The 19,275-nt window shown below is 55.1% G+C and overlaps 6 protein-coding genes across 6 annotated transcripts; 3 read left to right on the forward strand and 3 right to left on the reverse strand.

Moving 5' to 3' along the window:
- Window positions 1-88: 88 nt before the first annotated feature.
- J4E93_007027 (uncharacterized protein) lies at window positions 89-1,111 on the reverse strand (the record flags this gene model as incomplete). Its single annotated transcript, XM_049344937.1, has 2 exons — window positions 89-230; window positions 279-1,111. 2 exons carry the CDS (start codon window positions 1,109-1,111, stop codon window positions 89-91), a joined length of 975 nt encoding a protein of 324 aa, XP_049197862.1.
- Window positions 1,112-2,816: 1,705 nt separating this feature from the next.
- Window positions 2,817-5,894, forward strand: J4E93_007028 (uncharacterized protein; the record flags this gene model as incomplete). Its single annotated transcript, XM_049344938.1, has 2 exons — window positions 2,817-2,852; window positions 2,898-5,894. 2 exons carry the CDS (start codon window positions 2,817-2,819, stop codon window positions 5,892-5,894), a joined length of 3,033 nt encoding a protein of 1,010 aa, XP_049197863.1.
- Window positions 5,895-6,280: 386 nt separating this feature from the next.
- Window positions 6,281-7,769, reverse strand: J4E93_007029 (uncharacterized protein; the record flags this gene model as incomplete). The annotated part of the gene is made up of 2 exons (XM_049344939.1): window positions 6,281-7,002; window positions 7,052-7,769. The coding sequence occupies 2 exons, from the start codon at window positions 7,767-7,769 to the stop codon at window positions 6,281-6,283; spliced, it is 1,440 nt and encodes a 479-aa protein (XP_049197864.1).
- A 534-nt stretch (window positions 7,770-8,303) lies between these two features.
- Window positions 8,304-9,101, forward strand: J4E93_007030 (uncharacterized protein; the record flags this gene model as incomplete). The annotated part of the gene is made up of 1 exon (XM_049344940.1): window positions 8,304-9,101. The coding sequence occupies one exon, from the start codon at window positions 8,304-8,306 to the stop codon at window positions 9,099-9,101; it is 798 nt and encodes a 265-aa protein (XP_049197865.1).
- Window positions 9,102-10,330: 1,229 nt separating this feature from the next.
- J4E93_007031 (uncharacterized protein) lies at window positions 10,331-14,231 on the reverse strand (the record flags this gene model as incomplete). The annotated part of the gene is made up of 2 exons (XM_049344941.1): window positions 10,331-11,351; window positions 11,401-14,231. The coding sequence occupies 2 exons, from the start codon at window positions 14,229-14,231 to the stop codon at window positions 10,331-10,333; spliced, it is 3,852 nt and encodes a 1,283-aa protein (XP_049197866.1).
- Window positions 14,232-16,730: 2,499 nt separating this feature from the next.
- Window positions 16,731-18,737, forward strand: J4E93_007032 (uncharacterized protein; the record flags this gene model as incomplete). Its single annotated transcript, XM_049344942.1, has 2 exons — window positions 16,731-17,420; window positions 17,469-18,737. 2 exons carry the CDS (start codon window positions 16,731-16,733, stop codon window positions 18,735-18,737), a joined length of 1,959 nt encoding a protein of 652 aa, XP_049197867.1.
- Between the last annotated feature and the right edge of the window lie 538 nt (window positions 18,738-19,275).

The following is a 19,275-nucleotide window of genomic DNA, read 5'->3' on the forward strand; positions in this document are numbered from 1 at the left end:
GAATTTACCGTTCTTGCTCATTACTCTTTCCCTCGTTTGATTGATGCCTATGAAACACTCAGCTTGTAGCTTCCATTCCCTGTGTCCTCTACTCTTTGCTCAATAACTCCGCAATCGAAGCGGCTGTAGCGTTGTGGATAGGGAAGGTAGGATGTAACTCATTGAGCCACAAGTACTCGTTGACCGGGTACTCGCACGAGGCATCCTTGGTGTACCAATCTGGCGTTCCACTATCAATCTGTTAGCAATGCTCTCTTTGGACTTCATCCAGGACTCACTTCATATACGCCGCACAGTAGCCCGTGACATTCTTCAGTCCGGCCGTTTGCTCATAGCTCGCAGGGTCCTCAATAACCTTGTTGAACAGCCCCCATGTATCATGTACAAACACCTTCGTGCCCGTATGATTCGCCTGGAACGCATCCACCATCTCCCCCAGCCTCTTATTCCAATCTAGGATGACCTTCCCCTCGTTCTCCACCGCATACCCCCCATCATCCTGGTTCAGCGTCAACGGCGCAAGATTGACAGGCGGCACGCTCAGGAACAAGAAGTTGCGCGCCCCGGTCTCATACACATCGTTGAGGAGGTCGGCGTAGACGGAGAAGATGGTGTCGTAGAGCGTGGCGTTGTTGAGCCACCAGCTATTTCCTACATCGTTGATGCCGATGAAGAAGGCGAAGAGGGAGGAGGATGACGTCCAAGGTGCAGTGGCGGGGTGCGAACCGTAGGTAGGCAGAAATTCCGTACGGACCTGGTTCTTCATGCTGATGACGGTGGGGGCGTATGGTGTCACGAGGTCGGAGTCGACAGTGGCGCCACCGTAGGCCATATTATAGGTGAGGAGGTCGCTAGCATTGTAGGTTGTAGAGAGGAAGCCGACCCAGTTGGGTCCGTTGGAGGACGTGTAGCCGGGGTACGCCGGGTTGCCGAATGGGTTTGAGGCGCTGGGTTGTGTCCCATTTACGTCGAAGCCGGTTTGTGTGTAAGAATCACCGAAGACGAAGAGTTGCTTTACGTTGGCCCAGCCGGACCATGATGAGCCGTTTGTGTATAGAGCTGCGAGGGTGGTAGTTGCTAAAGATAGCGCGATCGTAATTGACTTGACCATTGTTTTGTCCGTTTTCTGCAGTTCACACAGAATGAAGGTAGCTAGGAAATAGACATTGAAGAGGGAACGGCATGGTAAGTATAACAAGGACAGAATCATACCAGTACCCAACTAATCCGGGTCCCGGACCAGACGATCTACAGGTGCGAACGAGGTAAATTGCTCGAGATTACTTGACGTATGCGAACACCCCACATATTGCACCTAGAGCGCGTACTACACTGAATCGCTCGCGGAATAATTCTGGAAGGACGTTTGGGATGCACTAAAGGCCTGCGCGTGAGTAGTGCGCGTAGAAACGCTTGTCCGGAACGGGGTCCGAAGGGGGTGACGCTCCGTGTTGTAATGGGTATAGTGGGTCGGTGGGCATCATCGTCGACACGCGATATTGGAGTTGTACTCCAGATTACTGATCTGAATTGATGTGAAACACGTGCGATGTTTGTACCTGTGCTTACGTTGACACAGGGTGGCTGGTGGAAACTTCTGGCGCGGGGTCAGTGCGGCAGACGTTGTGAGATGCAGGCAACAATGCCATGGCGCAGTATTCGTGACTGCTGGATGTTCAAGCTCAGATGAGAAAGTATGAGATCTGATGTGTCCTCCTGGGGTATGCAAACGCGTTGTGGTGTGCGTCTCCGAGGTCCCGTCTGCGTGAAGGTAGTGAGTGCAGTCCTGCCGTCTCAAAACAACAATATTGGGATGAAGCAAAGACTGAGTGAAAGTGTTTCTGGCAGAGAAGCGGAAAGGGAAGAAACTGTATCAAAAAGCGCCTGGCGGTGTAGTTGCATTTGTGAGAGAATTGGCCCTGAGGGTCGGCTGTGAGGGTGGGGCGTCAGGTACTCGTTCAGCGCTCGTATACACGTATAGCGCTACAAGCAGGGCGTACGTCGTACCGACCAGCAGACCATTGTCACGAGATCTAGAAGCCAGAAGCATTCGGCCGTAGTCAGGTATGATATCAGTCGGATGGAGCGGGATGGCGGGAGTCGGAAAGCAGGAAAAGATCCATCGGCCGAAGCAGGATGCACATGAGAAATGCGTCAGAGGGCGTGCGCGCAGCGAAGACCTGCTTTCCCATGCTGCGTCGCATGCGAAACAGGATGGAAGAAAGACGGGTAATTATCGCAAAGTGTGTGGCTAGAAAGCCGGTCAGTCGAGTAGCTTAAAGGGTGGAAAAGGCGTGGCTGAGGAAAAGATGGCGTAGTAAGGCTGAAGACCCTGGCTACCAGCCGCCAGCGTAGACCGCCCGCGTCGACACATGTCATCCAAGCATTGGAACGTCTTCTGCCCGTTGCGCTGCATTTTTTCGCACAGCTGTTACAAAGAAGCAACTTGGTAGTTTCTCTTAGTAGTCTCGAACAATCTGGAAACAGAAAAGGGTCAAATTACATTCAGATCGGCGGTCTACCATTCGGCTTCGCAGCAATCCGCATTCCGAGTCGACAACATCGTCACCAGCGCGCCCGTGAAAGCTGACAAGTCACCGAACACGCGCCCGACCCTTAGCAATCCGACTTCCGAAATGCCCGGCTGCTAGGAAACATCGTCACCATCGTCACCATCGATCCCTGCATTCGCTCGACCGCCAGACATTTATACACGCTTGCGACTCCACGCCTGCACCCCGCGTATTTGTCTCAAGATTCACGACCACGACCACCTCAACGCATAACAAAGAGAGGCATAGTAGCAGAGTCCAGTCATGGCGGGAATGGAGAACATCGAGGTGCATAGCAAGGTATGTACAGCATCCATGTCGCGCTTCCTCGCTGACTGAAGGCAGTCGTACCTTGTAAGATGGGTCAATGTCTCGTCAGGCCACACCATCTCCTGGAGTGTCCAACCGCACAAGAAGTCGCTCAATTTCGGCATCTTCAAGCACCCCGGCACAGCTACCGGCGCAACTCCCCAGCTGCCCACTTCTGCGCTCGTCGAATCCGGGCCCGGCACGCCGACCCTCGAGCCACCTACAACACGCGGACGCGGAGCTTCGACGTCGCGGAATGACAGAACGGTCGTTTTAGATAAGCTGGCGGCTATTGGGCTGCGGCAAGTGCATTGGCATGGGAAATGCGAGGCTGATTTGGTCTCCATGGGCACATACGACGTACCGCCAGGCGAGGGTGGCATGTACGGACTGGTATTTGACAACACCTTCTCCAAGACCGTGTCAAAAACAGCCACCTTCGTCCTCATGACATATCCGACCAACGCGGCGCCCAAGTCTGGTCATCACATGCACTACGCGCAGGCCATGGCAGGCGCGAGCACCACGAGCCTCCCGAAATCGAGCCCCTCCATGGGCCCCATCGAATCCTCAGAATCCCTACCGCAAGCCTACGCCGAGCGACCGAAATCACAATACGGGCAGAAACAAGGCAGTCTGTCTGGCTCCTCGTTCCTCACAGGAGTGCTGCAGAAGAAGAGGAGAAAGAGGAACCAGGGCTATGCCAGGAGATTCTTCTCCTTGGATTTTACATCCTCGACACTCTCCTACTACCGGAACGACCATTCCTCTGCACTGCGAGGAGCCATACCTTTGTCACTAGCGGCTGTGGGCGCGAACGAGGAGACGAGGGAGATATCCGTCGATTCTGGCGCGGAGATCTGGCAATTGCGAGCAAACAATGAGAAAGACTTCCAGATGTGGAAGAATGCGCTCGATCGCGCCTCAAGAACCGCTTCGGATAGAGGGGCGGTTGCTTCACCGACCCTGCAAATCAAGGACAGCCCATATCAGAGCCTCCCGCACGTCTTGAACTCAGCCGAAGAGAACGAGTGGGCAAGAGTTGAGGCCTTGGTCGGCAGAGTCTCAGGTACACGAGATGCAGTGCGGAGGTTAGCTCAGGATACTGATCCAAAGTACAACGCATCGTCTGCGATGAGCGTCAGAAACATGGGTGATAGTCTGTCGCCAACGCCGTCCAACGACGAGGCAGGTGACTACTTCCCCGAACAAAAAGCCCCTGAGAAGATGGCTTTCTGGAAGCGTAAGCCGAGCAGTTCCGCCGCTCAGAGTCCCTCCGCCGGCATCTTTAAGAGGAGTGTGTCAGCGCAAGTAGGAGCTGCGTCGCCTGGAGCCGTCCCTCCTGGTGCCTCCAATGCGGCAGGTAATGGCACCCTTGCCGTACCCAAACGCAATGGACGCGCGAGCACCATTATGAGTTCCGCAAGCATTCCACATGAGGAGAGCGTTCACGACAACTGCATGGCTCTACTCCGAGACCTAGACTCTGTTGTCAGGGACTTTGCTGATCTGATTAGCGAGAGCAAACAAAGACGGATGCCCCCGGCTGCACCTCTTTCTGCTGTAGGATCACGTCACAGCTTTGACTCAGTGGCCGAGTCTGTAGATGAGTTCTTCGATGCTCCAGATGGCGACGCGAGCAAGTCACAGCTTCTGACCATCCGGCGCGACAGCCAAGAGGATAGCCGCGAACGTGAGCAGTCACCAGATGCGGACTCAGATGGCGAGTCGGAGTCGTCCTCAGAGAATGGCAGTGTGGGAATGTTGGATCGGCCTCGCATGTCACGGGAGACCACTCCAGCGCTCTTCCCTACACGACCCAAGTCGCTCACACCTCTGCCGCTTGACCCTGTGAAACGTCGGGGCACAGTCCCAGCACCAAAGGTTCAGCCTCCAAGTCTCATCGCATTCTTCAGAAAGAATGTCGGCAAAGACTTGTCAACCATCGCCATGCCGGTATCAGCTAACGAGCCCACATCCGCGCTACAACGACTAGCAGAACAACTCGAATACAGCGAGTTGCTCGATGCCGCAGTAACCGCAACTCCAGACAACGGCGAGCGCCTCGCCTACATGGCCGCCTTCGCCATCTCCGCCTTCAGCAACGCCCGCGTCAAAGACCGCGCCATCCGCAAACCCTTCAATCCCATGCTAGGCGAAACATACGAACTTGTCCGCGAAGACAAAGGCTTCCGCTTCTTCGCCGAGAAGGTCGTCCACCGCCCCGTCCGCATGGCCTGCCAAGCCGAAGCCAACGAATGGACCTTTGTGCAATCCCCCACGCCCATGCAAAAGTTCTGGGGCAAGAGCGCAGAAATCAATACCGAAGGCCGCGTCCGCATCTTCCTCCACGCCTCAGGCGAACACTACTCCTGGACGCTCGCCACATCCTACCTACGCAACGTCATCGCGGGTGAAAAGTACCTAGAACCCTCCGGCACCATGACCATCATCTCTGAAACCACCGGCGCAAAAGCCGTCTGCACATTCAAAGCGGGTGGCATGTTCGCCGGCCGTTCAGAAGAAGTCTCAGTCCAGGTCTTCGACGCTTCAGGTGCCGTTCTACCCATGGGTCTAACAGGGAAATGGACATCAGACCTCCAACTCACATCCGGCGGTCAGCCAACCGGAAAAACAATCTGGAAAACAGGTGACCTCGTCGATAAAGCAGAGAAACACTACGGTCTTACTACTTTCGCCGCTGCCCTAAATCAAGTCACGTCCATCGAGCAGGACCGCATGGCGCCCACTGATTCCCGCTTGCGACCTGATCAGCGCGCGTTGGAAGACGGGGATGTGGATAAAGCCGAGGCGCTGAAGGCGAAGTTGGAAGAGAGGCAGCGGAGTCGTAGGCGTGTGCTCGAGGAACATGGCCAGGAGTGGCAGCCTAGGTGGTTTACGAAGGTGGGGCCTGTGGAGGCGGCGGCGTTGGGCGATGAGGAGGTTTGGAGGTTGAAAGGTGGGAAGGACGGGTATTGGGAGTGTAGGGAGCGTGGCGATTTTGGGGATGTGGAACAGGTTTTTGAGACGTAGACGTAGACGTAGATGATAAGAAATAAGTGGTTGTAGGGAGAGTATTGTGGAATCTACAAGGTTTTCTGCATTCGAGTTTGGATCCGTTATGATGTGACATCAAGTGTACGAGTTGATCTCGGAAAAAGTTTGTCTGGTATATAATACTAATTCAAGAAAGCATACCAGATATTGGCTTGAAAACACCATAATACCCAAGACACTCATTCACCCATGGGTCTCAGGGCAGCCGGCAACCTCGAACACCACGCAATGCTAAGAACCAAAACGTGCAAGCTTTTGGTGTCTTCGTCTATAACAGAAAAGATCAAGCTGGAAAAGAAGAAGGCAAGCCAAAGCCCAACACTAGCACCCGACCAAAACTGACCCTACGTTTAGCAGGCCGTTCAAATCTCAATATCCATGCCAATATCCATACTAGCAATGATATCATCATCCATCTTCGGCTTCCTAAACGTCGGCAGACCTTTCCGCTCCGTCTTCTTCTTCTGCGGCTGCTGCGGGTTGGGCGTGCTCGCTCTGCTGGAGCCATCGCCATCGAACAGGGCATCAACATCCAGGTTATTACTCTTCTTGAGCGCCTCTTCCTCCTGCGCCTTGCGAGCTTCTTCCTCGGCCTTGCGCCTAGCAAGTTCCTTCTTCTGCTCCATCTTCTTCTGGCGTTGTTGGTCGAACTGCGCTTTGCGGACACGCTCGGCTTCCTGAATGCGGTTCTTGCGGTTCAGTTCGGCGATGCGGGCGGCGGCTGTTTCTGATTGGGTTGCGATCTTGGGCTGGGCGTCGGCGTTAGGGCGGTTGAGGAGGTGGGCGTACTTCTTCGACTTGGCGATGCGCGCGCTGATGTCGGCGTCGGTCCAGTGGTGGTTTTGGAGCGCCTTGAGGTCGTCGTATTTGCGCTGGAGGAAGGATTGCGTGGGGACCTTGGCATTGGTCTCTATGAGGGATTGCCGGTAGGTGTCGAGGTCGTTCTCGGTGAAGCGTTGGTTGGACATGAATTGGAACTGGTAGTCCTTCTTCACGGAGCCGTGTTGCGCAATAACGTATTGGTCGGTCGCGACGCGCTTGCCGTCCTTGCCGTCAAAAACGTATGGTTTGCCAGCTGAGAAGCCTGAATAACATGTTAGCGTAGTCTGCGATACAGCCGGTGTCGTGTATACCCTTGATTTGCGCCATCTTGTACAGTGTCCGCCGTTGTGAGTCCTGACCGACGCCCACACGTCCGAATGCGCCAGTCAGAGCCTCCTCAAAGCCTGGGTGGAAGCAGACTTCTGAGAAGAATCCTCGACCGACACGAACCGACTCGAAATCGCGGAGGGTGGCAGGCAGCTCTTCGCGGGCCTTCTCTGGTGCTCGGTCGTCCCACTCCACATCGCTCTCACCGTCAGCGTCAACATCTGAGCCACCGTCACGATCTCCCGAGCTGGACCGCCTGCGGCCACTGCGTCGGTCGTCGTTGCGCTGTCGTTGCTGGCCACGCTGCTCTCGCTCACGCTTGTATGCCTCGAGCTTCTCGTTCTTCCGCGGTTGTACCTTGGGGCGAGTGCTCCTGCGCTCGTCGGCATCTTCGGAATCAGCCTTGCGCTTCCTGTCGTTCTGGACGTTGGCGGCGCGCCTGGCGAGCTCGGCCTTGAAGTTGGCGCTGCTCATCTCCTCGGCACGCTGACCCAGGATCTCTTCCCGCTCCAGCTGCGATAGGCCCAGGATGCGGCGCTTGTCTGATTCGTCGATGTACTTGCCCTCTAGGGGGTAAGGGACGTCTGCGGAGCGCTCTGGTACGTCATCGTCGCGATCTGAATCCGACTCGTCCATGGCGTCGGAACCCAACGAGTTTGGCGACGAGGCTGCGGGCGAAGAGCTACGTGGAGTCAGCGCCATGTTGCGGTAGGGGGTTGAGCGGTCGGTGGAGAATAGAGCGGAGCGGAACGGAGAGGAGAGGAGCGAGGGAAAGTAGCGAGGCAGAGGCAGAGGAGGAGAATGATAGGTGAGAGATGGTACTCACGCCTCGCCTTCTTCGACGTCTGCATCTTCGTCACCGCCAGCGAGGGCGAAGAGCTCATCGTCGATATCATCGGCCGACATGTTGGGTGGGATTGGCGAGGATTTCGCGATAATTTCTGGATCGTGGAGGCGATTTGGAGACGGACCCGGTGTCGCGGAGGGTGCCGTGAGTGAAATTTGGCGTGATTAGGGGGGAAGAGGATGAAAGAAGAACGTGGGAAGTCCAAAGGTCGGGGAAACGCTCGTTGAGCTCAGGCCATGCCGCGTTGAAAAGTGGGTCGTGTTAGCGTGCCTTGAGCGCATCATACCTCACCCGCCTATTGTCCGACTCACTGAATTCGAGAACAATAGCTTCGCCCCTTCACCTGTTCACCCGTATTACCTGTATTGCACAATAGCCCGGCCTGGAACATGTCTCCCGTCCTGCTCTCGCCGCAGGCATTATCGCGCAATGTGGCCCGTCGCAGCCTCCAATACCCGGTGCTCGACTTTCTTGCCCCCAGTACCACATGCCCACCACGCCAAACGTCACGCCTGGCCAGCACCGCCTCCGCACCGCAACCCCCGCCTTCACAGCCCGACTCCACGCAATCACCGCCTTTACTGCAATCTCAGAAAGATGGCAAACCCATACGGCCGCTTTCGCAGCAGCAGCAGGAGTTCCTCTCTTCCGCGCTGCGGGTGAACCAGACGGGTGAACTCGCCGCCATCCTCATCTACGCCGCCCAATCGCCCGTCCTCACACGGTCACACCCGCACTTGCGACCGCTGATGAAACACATGTACGACCAAGAAGCCGGCCACTACAAGTTCTTCAACGACGTCATTTCCAAGCACCGCATACGACCCACCGCAATGACTCCCATATGGACCGCCGCGGCCAGCATACTCGGGTGGTCGACCGCTGTCATGGGCCGCGAGGCCGCCATGGCATGCACGGAGGCCGTCGAGACGGAGATTGGTAACCACTACAATGAGCAGGTGCGCGTGCTGCTAGACTGGGCGAAGAAGTGCGAGCAGCGAGGTGAGAGCCTGGGACCCGAGCTGGACAAGTTGGTGGTTGAACTGCGACGGATCAGAGATGAAGAGCTAGAGCACCTGGACCATGCGGTGGAGAACGATGCTAAGAGCGCGAAGCCCTATGATCTGTTGAATGAGGTTATAAGAGGAGGATGTAGAGGCGCTATTTGGGTGAGTGAACGCGTATAGTGTGATGTATGACTGCGATGATCTTGTATATACTGTAACACCTTAGACACGCATGCCTGGCTACTGCGTTTATCTTCTTCCTTCAGGTGAGGGGTGGTGGGGTTTGTCTTTTGTTGGTGATGCTTCTTTTACCTTTACTATATTCGTCCTCAAGTCAAAAGTCTCACATGTCTTCTGCTCAGCTCTCTTGCTTTCATACGCCAGTTTCTTGCCTTGTCTTCTTTGATACCGATGCTAGTCAGGGTGGGGAGGTCTTCATGCTTCTGTTGGCGATGCTTCCTTTACCTTCTTCACCCTCTAGTCAAAAGTCTTAAACATTTGCTACTCAGCTTCCTCACTTCAACACGTCAATCTTTCTTCTTCTCTTCTGTCCTTTGATGTCAATGTTGATGTCCACACCCTACACGTCCCTCAGCCAACTCCGTGGTTTTCCCCATTTCTCGCTTTCACCTTCACTTCAACTGCCCACTCCACCAAAACACGCTCTCACCACCACAACAACACCGCCATCACCACAACAACGCCGCCACCCACTCTTCCCACCACCCACTCTTCCCATTTACGTTAACCTCTATCCATCCCCACTCTCTCTCTCCTAATATATACCACTTACTTCTTCAATTTTCCATCAAAACAAGTGTCCGGCACAACACAAACGACTTGCCAACCCAACTACGGTTAGGTCAGAGGTTCGATCCCTCTCAGTGACACACAACGGATGGGAGATTCATCCCCATAAGGGGCGTCGGGTATCATGTACCTGCTAGGCTTGCTTAGCGGGTATGTGGCACCTGAGTGTGTCCGGCTAAGGGAGACGTCCCTTGGCTGGGTGTGCTCGAGTAACGTTTGAGAGTGAATCATCGGACTGGCGGAGGCAGGGGCTTGTTCCATTGATCTGTTATTTTTGTTGATTTTTTTTCCCCCTGCATGTTGTGGTACAAGCTGAGGGCGACACTTTCTTAAATGATGCATAACTAGTGTGTGAGCGGTTGAACACAGTTAATTCAGAGCGCAAGAGGTAAGCAGTTAGAAATTGAAGGTGCGTTATGCGTGCGAGGGCGTTGAAGGAAGAGAGTAGGGATGTGCGGTGGAGGTAAGTTGAGAAGAGGTAGAATAGTAATTGCATCTTTGCGTGAATAAAAAGCTACAGCGAAGTGATATCTATCTTGCATACTACATAACACCCAACACCACGCGCGTACATGCTGAAAACATCACCTCCGTAACACCTACTCAAACCCACCACCAAGATCACTAAGCACACTCCTCATCCCCTGCTTCCTCCCACCCTCAACCTTCTTCCTCAGCGCCTCCTTCCTCTTCCCCTCCTTCTTCTCCAGCAACGCCCTCCGCTCCGCCTCCCTCGCCTGAGCATGGATGTTGCTCCTACCCGTACCACCTCTCCTCACCCCACTCTCCTTCGGCGCACTGCTACCCACAGACCGCTCGCTACTGACAGACAAATTACTAGTTGCCTGACGTATGAGCGACGGAACGCGGAAGCCCGGTGTCGCAGCCGCGCGCGATGGAGCATGGAAAGCGAGATTGGTGTCTGCGCTTACGGACTCCTCGACTGTGGACTGCCGGCTTAGCGTTAGGCGGTCGATGATGGGTTTGCGTGCTGCGGAGACGAAGGCGGGTTCGTGGTCGTCTTCTGCGTCCGAAAGCTGCGAGTCTGGGATTACGATGCGCGTGTCTTCGATGAGCTCGGAGATGGAGTCTCTGACATCGTCGGCGGTGAGGGGCTTGCGCGCGAGGCTCTCGGATGCGGTTGTGCGGCGCATGTGTGGGGGTGGCCGGTTCTCTTTCTGGGAGTCTTGGGACTTGCGCTTGAGTGGGCTGTTTGGTGCTGAGAGGTTTTGAGAGGCGGCCTGCGAGTCTGGGACGGCGATGACGCCGCCTTGAACTTCCTCCTGCGACTGCGACTGCGAGTCGTTCATGTCCGGCTCCTTCTCGGGCATGTTGAGATAGTCGTACTCGCCTTCGTCGTCGAAGTCAGCGAGTGTCTTGAAGAACGCCTTCTTCTTGTCGTCATCGGCGAGTGCCTTGACTTTCTGGTCCTGCAACAAAGCGTTGGTCTGCTTTTGGAAGGCAGCGCGCTTCTTGCGCTGGCGCAACTCGGCCTCGTCTTCAGAGTCAGACATGTCGAAGCCGTCGTAGCCGCCACCACCTCTGCGGAGGCCACCCTTCCTCTGCATCTTCTTGTAGAGCTCAGCGAGATGCTTCTCGTCATCCTTCTTAGTCTTGTCACTGCGCTGAATTAGTATTGACATAACATATAGATGGAAGTTGAACTTACGCGTAGAAAGCGGCGATCTGGCGCTCGTTGACTTTGACGTCGTTGTGATCGATCATGTCCTTGAGATCTTCGTCTTCCTCGCCTTCCTCATCGTCACTGGCTCCTCCAAGCCCGGCGTACTCATCTTCGGACTCCTCAGCTTGTTCCATGACGGCTTCTCTCGCCATGCTCTTCTTCTTGTCGAACTCTTCGACCGCCTTGGCCTTCTTTGCCGCTTGCTGCAACTTCATAAAAGCATCTTTGCTGAGCTTAGGAGGGCGCTGAATGTCGTCTTCGCTCTCTTCCTCTTCAGCATCAATCAAGTCGTCTTCAACGTCGGAGAGCTGAACAGCAGCCTCTCGCCGTCCACGCTGAAGCTTGCCCTTCTGCTTGATTGGCGACTCAGCAATAGGCACCATGACGGTATCGGTCGTTGATGGTGGTGGGGCAAGTCCGGCTGGCGACCGAGAGAAGGAGAAGCCTGCATCCTGTGTTGGTTCAAAGTCCTCGACCTGGGTCCGCGAGAACATGGGAGAAGCCCCGACAACCTGGCTGATCCCCATGCTGAATTGAGACTCATCACCAGTCTGTGTTTGCTTCTGCGGCGACTTGAAAGTCTGGCTGTTGGGGACTACAAACTCTGAAGCCTGGCTAAAGTTTGCGGCGGGTTGGGTATCCGGCAGGTTTCGCAGGAATTCTAAAGAGTCTTGTTCGGTGTTGACGGCGGCAGCGGGTTGGGAGTCAGACTCCAACTCGGCCATGGTGCCTGCGAACATCTGCGTGAGGCCAATTCCAGCATTGGCATTGCCAAAACCAAAGGCGGCCATTGCGTCGGTTTGAGTTGCTGCTTGAGTGGGTGTGGCAGGCTTAGGAGCCTCTGCATCCTCCTCATCGTCGTCATCAACGACTCGGTTGCGGGCACGGTTGACAGTTTGCCTTCGGACAGGAGAAACGGCGTCTTCGTCCTCCATATCAACATCCTCGTTGACGTTCTGGGCTTGCGCTGTCTCCTCTGGCTCGTCATCCTCGTCAGCCATTCCGTCGATGAGAGGATTGTCTTCAGTGTCGTCTTCCATCTGCTCGTCTTCTGAGCCTGATAGAACAACCTCGGCTTCTTCTTGATCGTCCTCTTCTTGGTTGACGTCCTCCTCGCCGCTACCAACATAGTCGCCGTCTTCGTCATCGCTGGAGGGAAGGTCATCGATGGTCTCGCCATTTTTCTTCGCCTCCTTCCTCTCCATCTTGGCTAGCTCAAGGTCCTCCTGCCTTTGCTTCTCGAGCATTGCTACCATGTCGTCGATCTCCTCTTGGCGCTTCTCCCTCTCCTCTTCGGTCTCAGGGTTGTGGCCTCGCTTGATCAAGTCGGCTATTCTCTCCTTTTTGGCCTTCGCAGTCTGCTGGCGAGCCTTCTGAGCTAGGGCGAATTCCATCTCACCACGAGTCACTATCTTCTGTCCCTTCTTGCCCTTTGGTGGTGACTTGGTCAACTGAGCGAGAGCACGAAGATGTACGAATGACCCTGCCTCGTTATCCTTCTTTGTGGGTAATCGGTCAAAGACGGGGAATCGGCTCTTGGGCTGTTCCACCTTTGCATCATCGTCCGAGTCCGAAAGCTCCACCATGTCATTGTCGGAGGTCTTTTTGGTTTCCACTGCCGCTGTATGTACAGTGACTGGCTCTGCCTGCTTCATCCAAGGATGTACCGGCAAGTGTTGGAACTCGGGTGCTCGCCCTTTGCCCTTGTCTACTCTCGCGGGCTCGGTTGGCTGAATGTTGCTTTCGGGCGCTGCGGTAGATGTTTGTTGATCCAAGGAAGCACCCTTTTCCTCCGTAGCATTGTGTCTTTGGGGACTCGTCGGTGGCGTATCCTGTATTTGGTTTGCCTCTGCATCAGACGATGTAAGGGCTGAGCTGGCCTCCGGTGTTGGGAGAGTCACGACTTCGGCATTGGGCACTTGGTAGTTGAACTTCTTGAACAGATCCTGGGTCGTGAAGCGCTTCTTAGTCTTGGCTTGGTGGGTAAGCTGCATGTTGCGGCTTATGCGCTGCTGGTCGCGAGCCATTGCCTCCAGGGCCTTCTTGCCAGCTTTGCGGGTTGGCTTGGCTTGTTGTGTAAGCCGCCTGCCGCTCTCGCCATCAGACTCACTGCCGGAACCCTGATCTGCTAGCCGTCGTGCAAGCTTCTTGGAATTTGCCTGTTGTGCTTCCTCCTCTCGCTGTTTCGCCAATCTTTCCTCTCGAATGCGTCGTACCCGCTCTTGCAGGTCGGTAGTATGTATGGGTCGCGAGGACTCGTCGGAGTCTGAGCCGGCATTCGCCGATCGCCGCGATGGCTTCTTAGCCGGTGATGGACCTGGGGTCACAAAGAGGCCTGGGGAAGATCGTCGTGATCGTACGCTTGGCGACGCGGATGCCCGAGGGCTTGCAGTCTTCGCCCGGGTTGTGGCTGGTTTGCGGGTGTTCGCTCGTACTGGCATTGCGTCCTCATCTTCGCTACTTTCGATGGTAGCAACAGTTGGTGCTTCCTGCTGTGCTTGTTGCGGGGCGGCCGATTGTGCTGTTGATGAGCTCTTGTTGGCAGCTAGTCTCTTCTTCATGAGTTCGTATGCGTTTTCTCCATCGCTCTCGTCTTCCTCGTCAACCTGCGTTGTCTCCAGCTCCCGACGTGCTGTTGTGGAAGGCTTTGCGCTGATTGTGAGGGCTGTGTCATCCTCGGATGCAGACGCGTCACTATCAGATCCGGCTTCGCTATCTGAAGTGTCCACGGTTTTGCGCAGAGCTGCTAGCAGCTTTGGCCGAGGCCTTGCGGACGCGTCTGCTGCGCGTGTCGGGGAAGTCGGTGCTGATGTCATGGTGTATGCTGGAGTCCCTGGAGTGGGCTCGTAGAAACGGGTGTTAAGAGGTGTTCGCGGTTCGTATGTCCTGATATGTGATGGTGGCTGTAGATAGAGGCCTCGTGAAGTCTTCGTGGACGTGGGAGACTAGGAAACCCAAATGGAGGGGTATTAAACGCGTAATGCAAGTATTGAAGATGTATATCGAAAGACGTAATAATTTTGCAAGGCTGGATACGTTCAATTGCACATGCACATGGCGGGGAAGTGTCGTGGTTGGAGCAAGCTTGGACTACGCGTGATTCTGGAGGTCGCGACACGCGACTTGCGACGCGACTTCTCGCGCTTGCCAAATGTGGCTTAAGTGCCACCGTTCCTTTTTCTCTCTACCACCAGATCGCTCCACATCACGATGCATCGCATCGTCTGAGACAACGTTGCAGTTGGCGACCTCTACCGGAATACAAGCAGGATATGCTTCGTTCCAGACAGCTCGCTTTCCTTTATCCGCGCGACCCGCCACTCACAAGCCTCGCTGAGTTCTCGGCCAAAAAGTCCTCCACCATCTCACATGACACTGTCGTCGCGTGTGTTGTGTGAGCAAGATACATGGGTTGCGCTCCGAAAGAGATGAATTTCTTGGTTCGATACCACCACATCCCGACCATTTCTGTTTATCCATTTAGCCAAGATTTCGATCGCGCTGTCCTAACCGCGATAGTCCATCTCTGTTAGCAAGAAACCAACGAGACGGCGTGTCGCGGACTGATTGGGCACATCGACATCATATATCCATACGAGTGCGAATGCGTCAGCCCTATGCCTCTTTTCTGACCAAGCAGTAGCCGACCCACTGAGGAGTTTGCTCCGCCACAAAACACACGATCAGCATGAATGCAGACTTCCATGCAATTTGAGTATCTCCTTTGTTGAGGCTGCGATTTGGCGTAAACACGATGGAGGCCTGATCACGTTTCATGGAAGCCGAATCATCGTCGCTTACAAAGGACTCTGCGCGTGAATCAGTCGTGCAACTAGGTTCATAGCCTCCTGGATTTCGAATTTGATGCAGGTGTAAGTTCACGGGGTGTAGGAGTTGTTTTGCATGAAATCTGGCACACAGCCTCGATGGATACCTTGGGCACGCACAGGCAGCTGCGCCGCAGAACACCCGCTCGGTCAGCTCATCTTCACGATGATCATACTGGTGGCCAGTCCTCTCTACAGCGGGCGCGTTTCGTCTTATGCAAGGTGGTGGTCATAGCAGGAGGGAAGGTCGACGTTTTGCAGGCGTCTTGCCTGCTTGCGATCGGACCATGGTGCTCCGCCAAAAATAGCACCCGTTCCTTCGTCGGTAACGCGTACCCCAGAGAAAGACCGTTGCCAGCCAAGCAGATCTTGCAAGGGCCACTTTCACTTTGAATGCTCGCGAGCATGGCTGGAGCGATCATTCGACGTTATGCGGGATCTGCAGAACTCCTTGCCTTATCTCGCGTCCACATGCGTCTGAAAGATGACGACAGACGTGAGCAACAAGCGCCTAACACGCTACTACGCGTAACGCGCCATTGGTGGCTTTCCGCCGAAACGAACGCGATGTGCTGTAGCTACAGAACTATCGATGCGGCCATCGCGATGGTACCTGTTGTTGCTCACGGAACCGACTGCGAAACGCCTCAGGCTGGCTTTTTAGTGTTGGGTTGTTCGATGTGTCTTACAGGGCCACCCTACTTCTTTGAGCACTGCCACCAGAACGGCACTTCTGCAGGAACGCATACTGCGACGAATTTCGGGCCAATGGCCAAGTGCGAACTTCTCTTACAGCGCGATGGATCGTAGATGGTGGGGGTGAGGAGTTGGGATTATGTCACGTCTGATGCAAGCGACGGCTCCAGATGCCTTTTACGCGTTCGACAGTGAGGTGGAGCGGTACGACAGCTTTCAGATGGCGAGCAGATGCACGTTTCATGTGGTCTGCTGAATTACCCCTGAGAATGCGGCCCTAGGTTAGTAGCGCTGGGGGTCCCTGCAGCGCCGGCGCGGCGATCTCCCTTAGAGCATCGTGAGGCTCGACGCGTTCAGAATTTGAGATCGCGAAAGGAGAGATCACCATGGACAATATTGATCACTAGAGGCAGTTGCTGCAGCACCGGAAACTCTCCGCACAATAGTCGCTGGCTCTAGTACCAGACTGGTGTGGAGGCATGCATGCCTGGGTGCCTGCATGCCAAGGCAGCCTCTTAGTGCCCTCTTGAAACCCGTGAAACAGACCACGGATGTTGCTCTTCTAAACAAGAGCCGTCCGTCTCCGCCCGGAAATTGGACGATCAATGTCTTCCTGGCGGCCTAAGAACTGAGCTTATACCCATCCGTATACCGTCAAAAGCTTCTCGAACGCTTCCATTCCGCGCGCACTCGCCCTCCCTACATAGTAACCACAGCTCTGCCCGCCCAAGACGGACCGTGAACCACCAATCTCCGGCATGATACTGGCGATTGCGCATACATCGAGATAACATGGAGGCCGACGACGCTCAACTCTACCAATTCAGCACCCCTCAGCAGAGCAACTCGTTCAAGCGCGCGCGGCGCAGTCTACAAAGCTCCACGCCCTTGAGCAGCGTGACCGAGAGTGTCACTTCTTCCCCCCGTCACTCTGGCCAGAACCAGTTGGCACCTCAGCTCTTTGACCATGTCAATGCGCTGAAGCATCTTGATGACCAGCAGATCCTCCAGCTACTTTCCGTTGCGCGCAATGGAGGTCAGTCAACGTTCAGCCCTGGCGGCGCGTTGTTTGCTCACGCGTATCCAGATGGTATGCGTCGGTCGGGCGCCGACCGATCGTCCATGTCGACCGTCGGAAGCCGCGCGTCATCATACCTGAGTGTACCATCCAGCAGAGTACCCAGCATGCTCTCGGACCCGCGCTCGTCCATCGCGTCTACCGACTCGTCCTTTACACACTACAGTGCCGCATCCTCGCGCCTGTCGACCGCATCATCCCGTCTCTCCACAATCTCCACCACATCGACGCCCGCGCCCAAGAACTTTGCCTGCACATTTTGCGACAAGGCTCTCAAGTCGAAGCCATACTGGAAATCGCACGAGGAGGAGTTCCACGAGCAGCGACTTACCTGGAGATGTCCCGACTGCGAGCAGATCTTCCATGCTGGCAAGCGGTTCCGTGAGCATCACACCAAGCTACACGTACGTCAGAATTACCCTTCATCTAGATTCAAGGCTAACATTGCACAGGGCTGTGAACACTGCAAGCAACCGAGGGAAAGCGGTCAACCCACGAGCAGGAAAGCATCGCCATGCGTCAAGAAGTACGAGATCGTCATGCACGACAAGGACGCCTGGGGTTGTGGTTTCTGCGCTTCTCTCCTGACCACCTGGGAAGAAAGATGCGAACACATCGCTCTTCACTTTGAAGAGAAGGGCGGATCCAAGTGGAACTTCACCAACGTCATCCTCGGTCTGCTGAAGCAACCCGAGCTTAACAGCGCATGGAACCAAATGATGCTCGATCGCCATGGCGACGAATCGAACTGGCCGTCGCTGGCGTGGGAGTCTAAGAAGTGCAACCGCTTACGGTATAAGCTCGAGACCAAATGGGATACACGCGTTTTCGACATTGAGAAGTTGGTGCAGGACACCTACGACTTGGCGGAAATCGAGGTGAAGGACGTCGTCGAACCCACGACTGAAGTCACGCCCGAAGCTCCGGAGTCCCTCGACAACAGCCAAGGCGAAATCGTAGAGTTCAAGTTGGAGTCGAATGACTTCATGACGGACAACAGGCTGCATAGCTCCCACGGCTTACCGTCTGATAACAGGCTCCACAGCTCGCACGGTCTGCCGTCCGAGCATATGATGATGGACATTGACTCTGTGGAGCCCCCACAGATGCATCACCAAGATATGCAACAGTCACAATGGCCGGTCAGCCAGGACATGCACCACAGCATGAGCGCGGCAACCGCCATGGGTGGCTTCGGTGCTTTCGATACCACCATGACGTCGATGCCAACGGACTTTTCGCAACCGATGGCGCAAAGCTTCCAGCCACAGCAGCAAAGCTGGCCAAACGCCGGCTTCACGTCGACGCCTGATCTACTGAGCTACCAGCAGCCAGCGCCATACATGGACTACCAGCAACCCAAGGAAATGGTCTCTGTACCCACATCGCAGTACTCCAACTTTGCGCACTACCCCCGCCAAAGCCTCCCACCAAACTTCTTGCAGCAGCAACAGCAGCAGCACCAACAACAACAACAGCAACAGGCGCCCAGCACGCCAACTTCTCGTCGCTACGTCCCCAGACTAATTAATATTTCCAACAACTCAAGCCACCGCGGCGTTCAACTCGAACAGCCACCGCCGCCACCACCCAAAGACGAGCACCAAAACCGCTTCTCCCGCCTCATCATGAGACGGCGCCCAAGCAACATCTCCCAGCACAGCATCGTCTCGCACCGCGATATGGGCGGAACCTGGGGCGACGATTCTAACTGGGGATAACTCTGATTCAGTACTCTCCTCACCGCGCATACACGCGCATAATACCACCTTTTGCACCCTCGGCTGGCCCGACCACGCACACTCTCCTTAGAAACAAACAAATAAAGCACCGCAACAGGTGACTCCGAACCTCGCTGTTCGTCCCTGGGTCCTGGCTCTGCCCTGCACCCCTCGACGAAGCGAGCTACACGACACCTCAACGGAGATAGTACCCACACACAAGACGCTTCATCAGCGCTTGCCACTTGTTTTTCCTTTACCATTTCCTTTCTCCTTACGTATACAACAGTGTTTCCAGCGGGATGGGATGAGGATATACCCATATATGCAGCGACTTGCCTTTTTTCCCACCATGTTTGTTGTCGCTGCTTCGCCGCAACGTAGTTTAGTGTCTTTGTTGAGAAGTTGTTCAACTATCTTTGCTTGCTTGCATGCACATGCACCTAATACCCCCGCACCTCTTTTTTCATGTTGCCATTTGGTTGCGACGCGATTGATGTAATGATGGGGTTTGGAATGAAATATCTTGGATAGGGAA

The sequence above is a fragment of the Alternaria ventricosa genome (genome assembly GCF_023758065.1).
Source record: "Alternaria ventricosa strain BMP 2768 chromosome Unknown scaffold_12, whole genome shotgun sequence".
Classification (NCBI taxonomy): Eukaryota; Fungi; Ascomycota; class Dothideomycetes; order Pleosporales; family Pleosporaceae; genus Alternaria; species Alternaria ventricosa.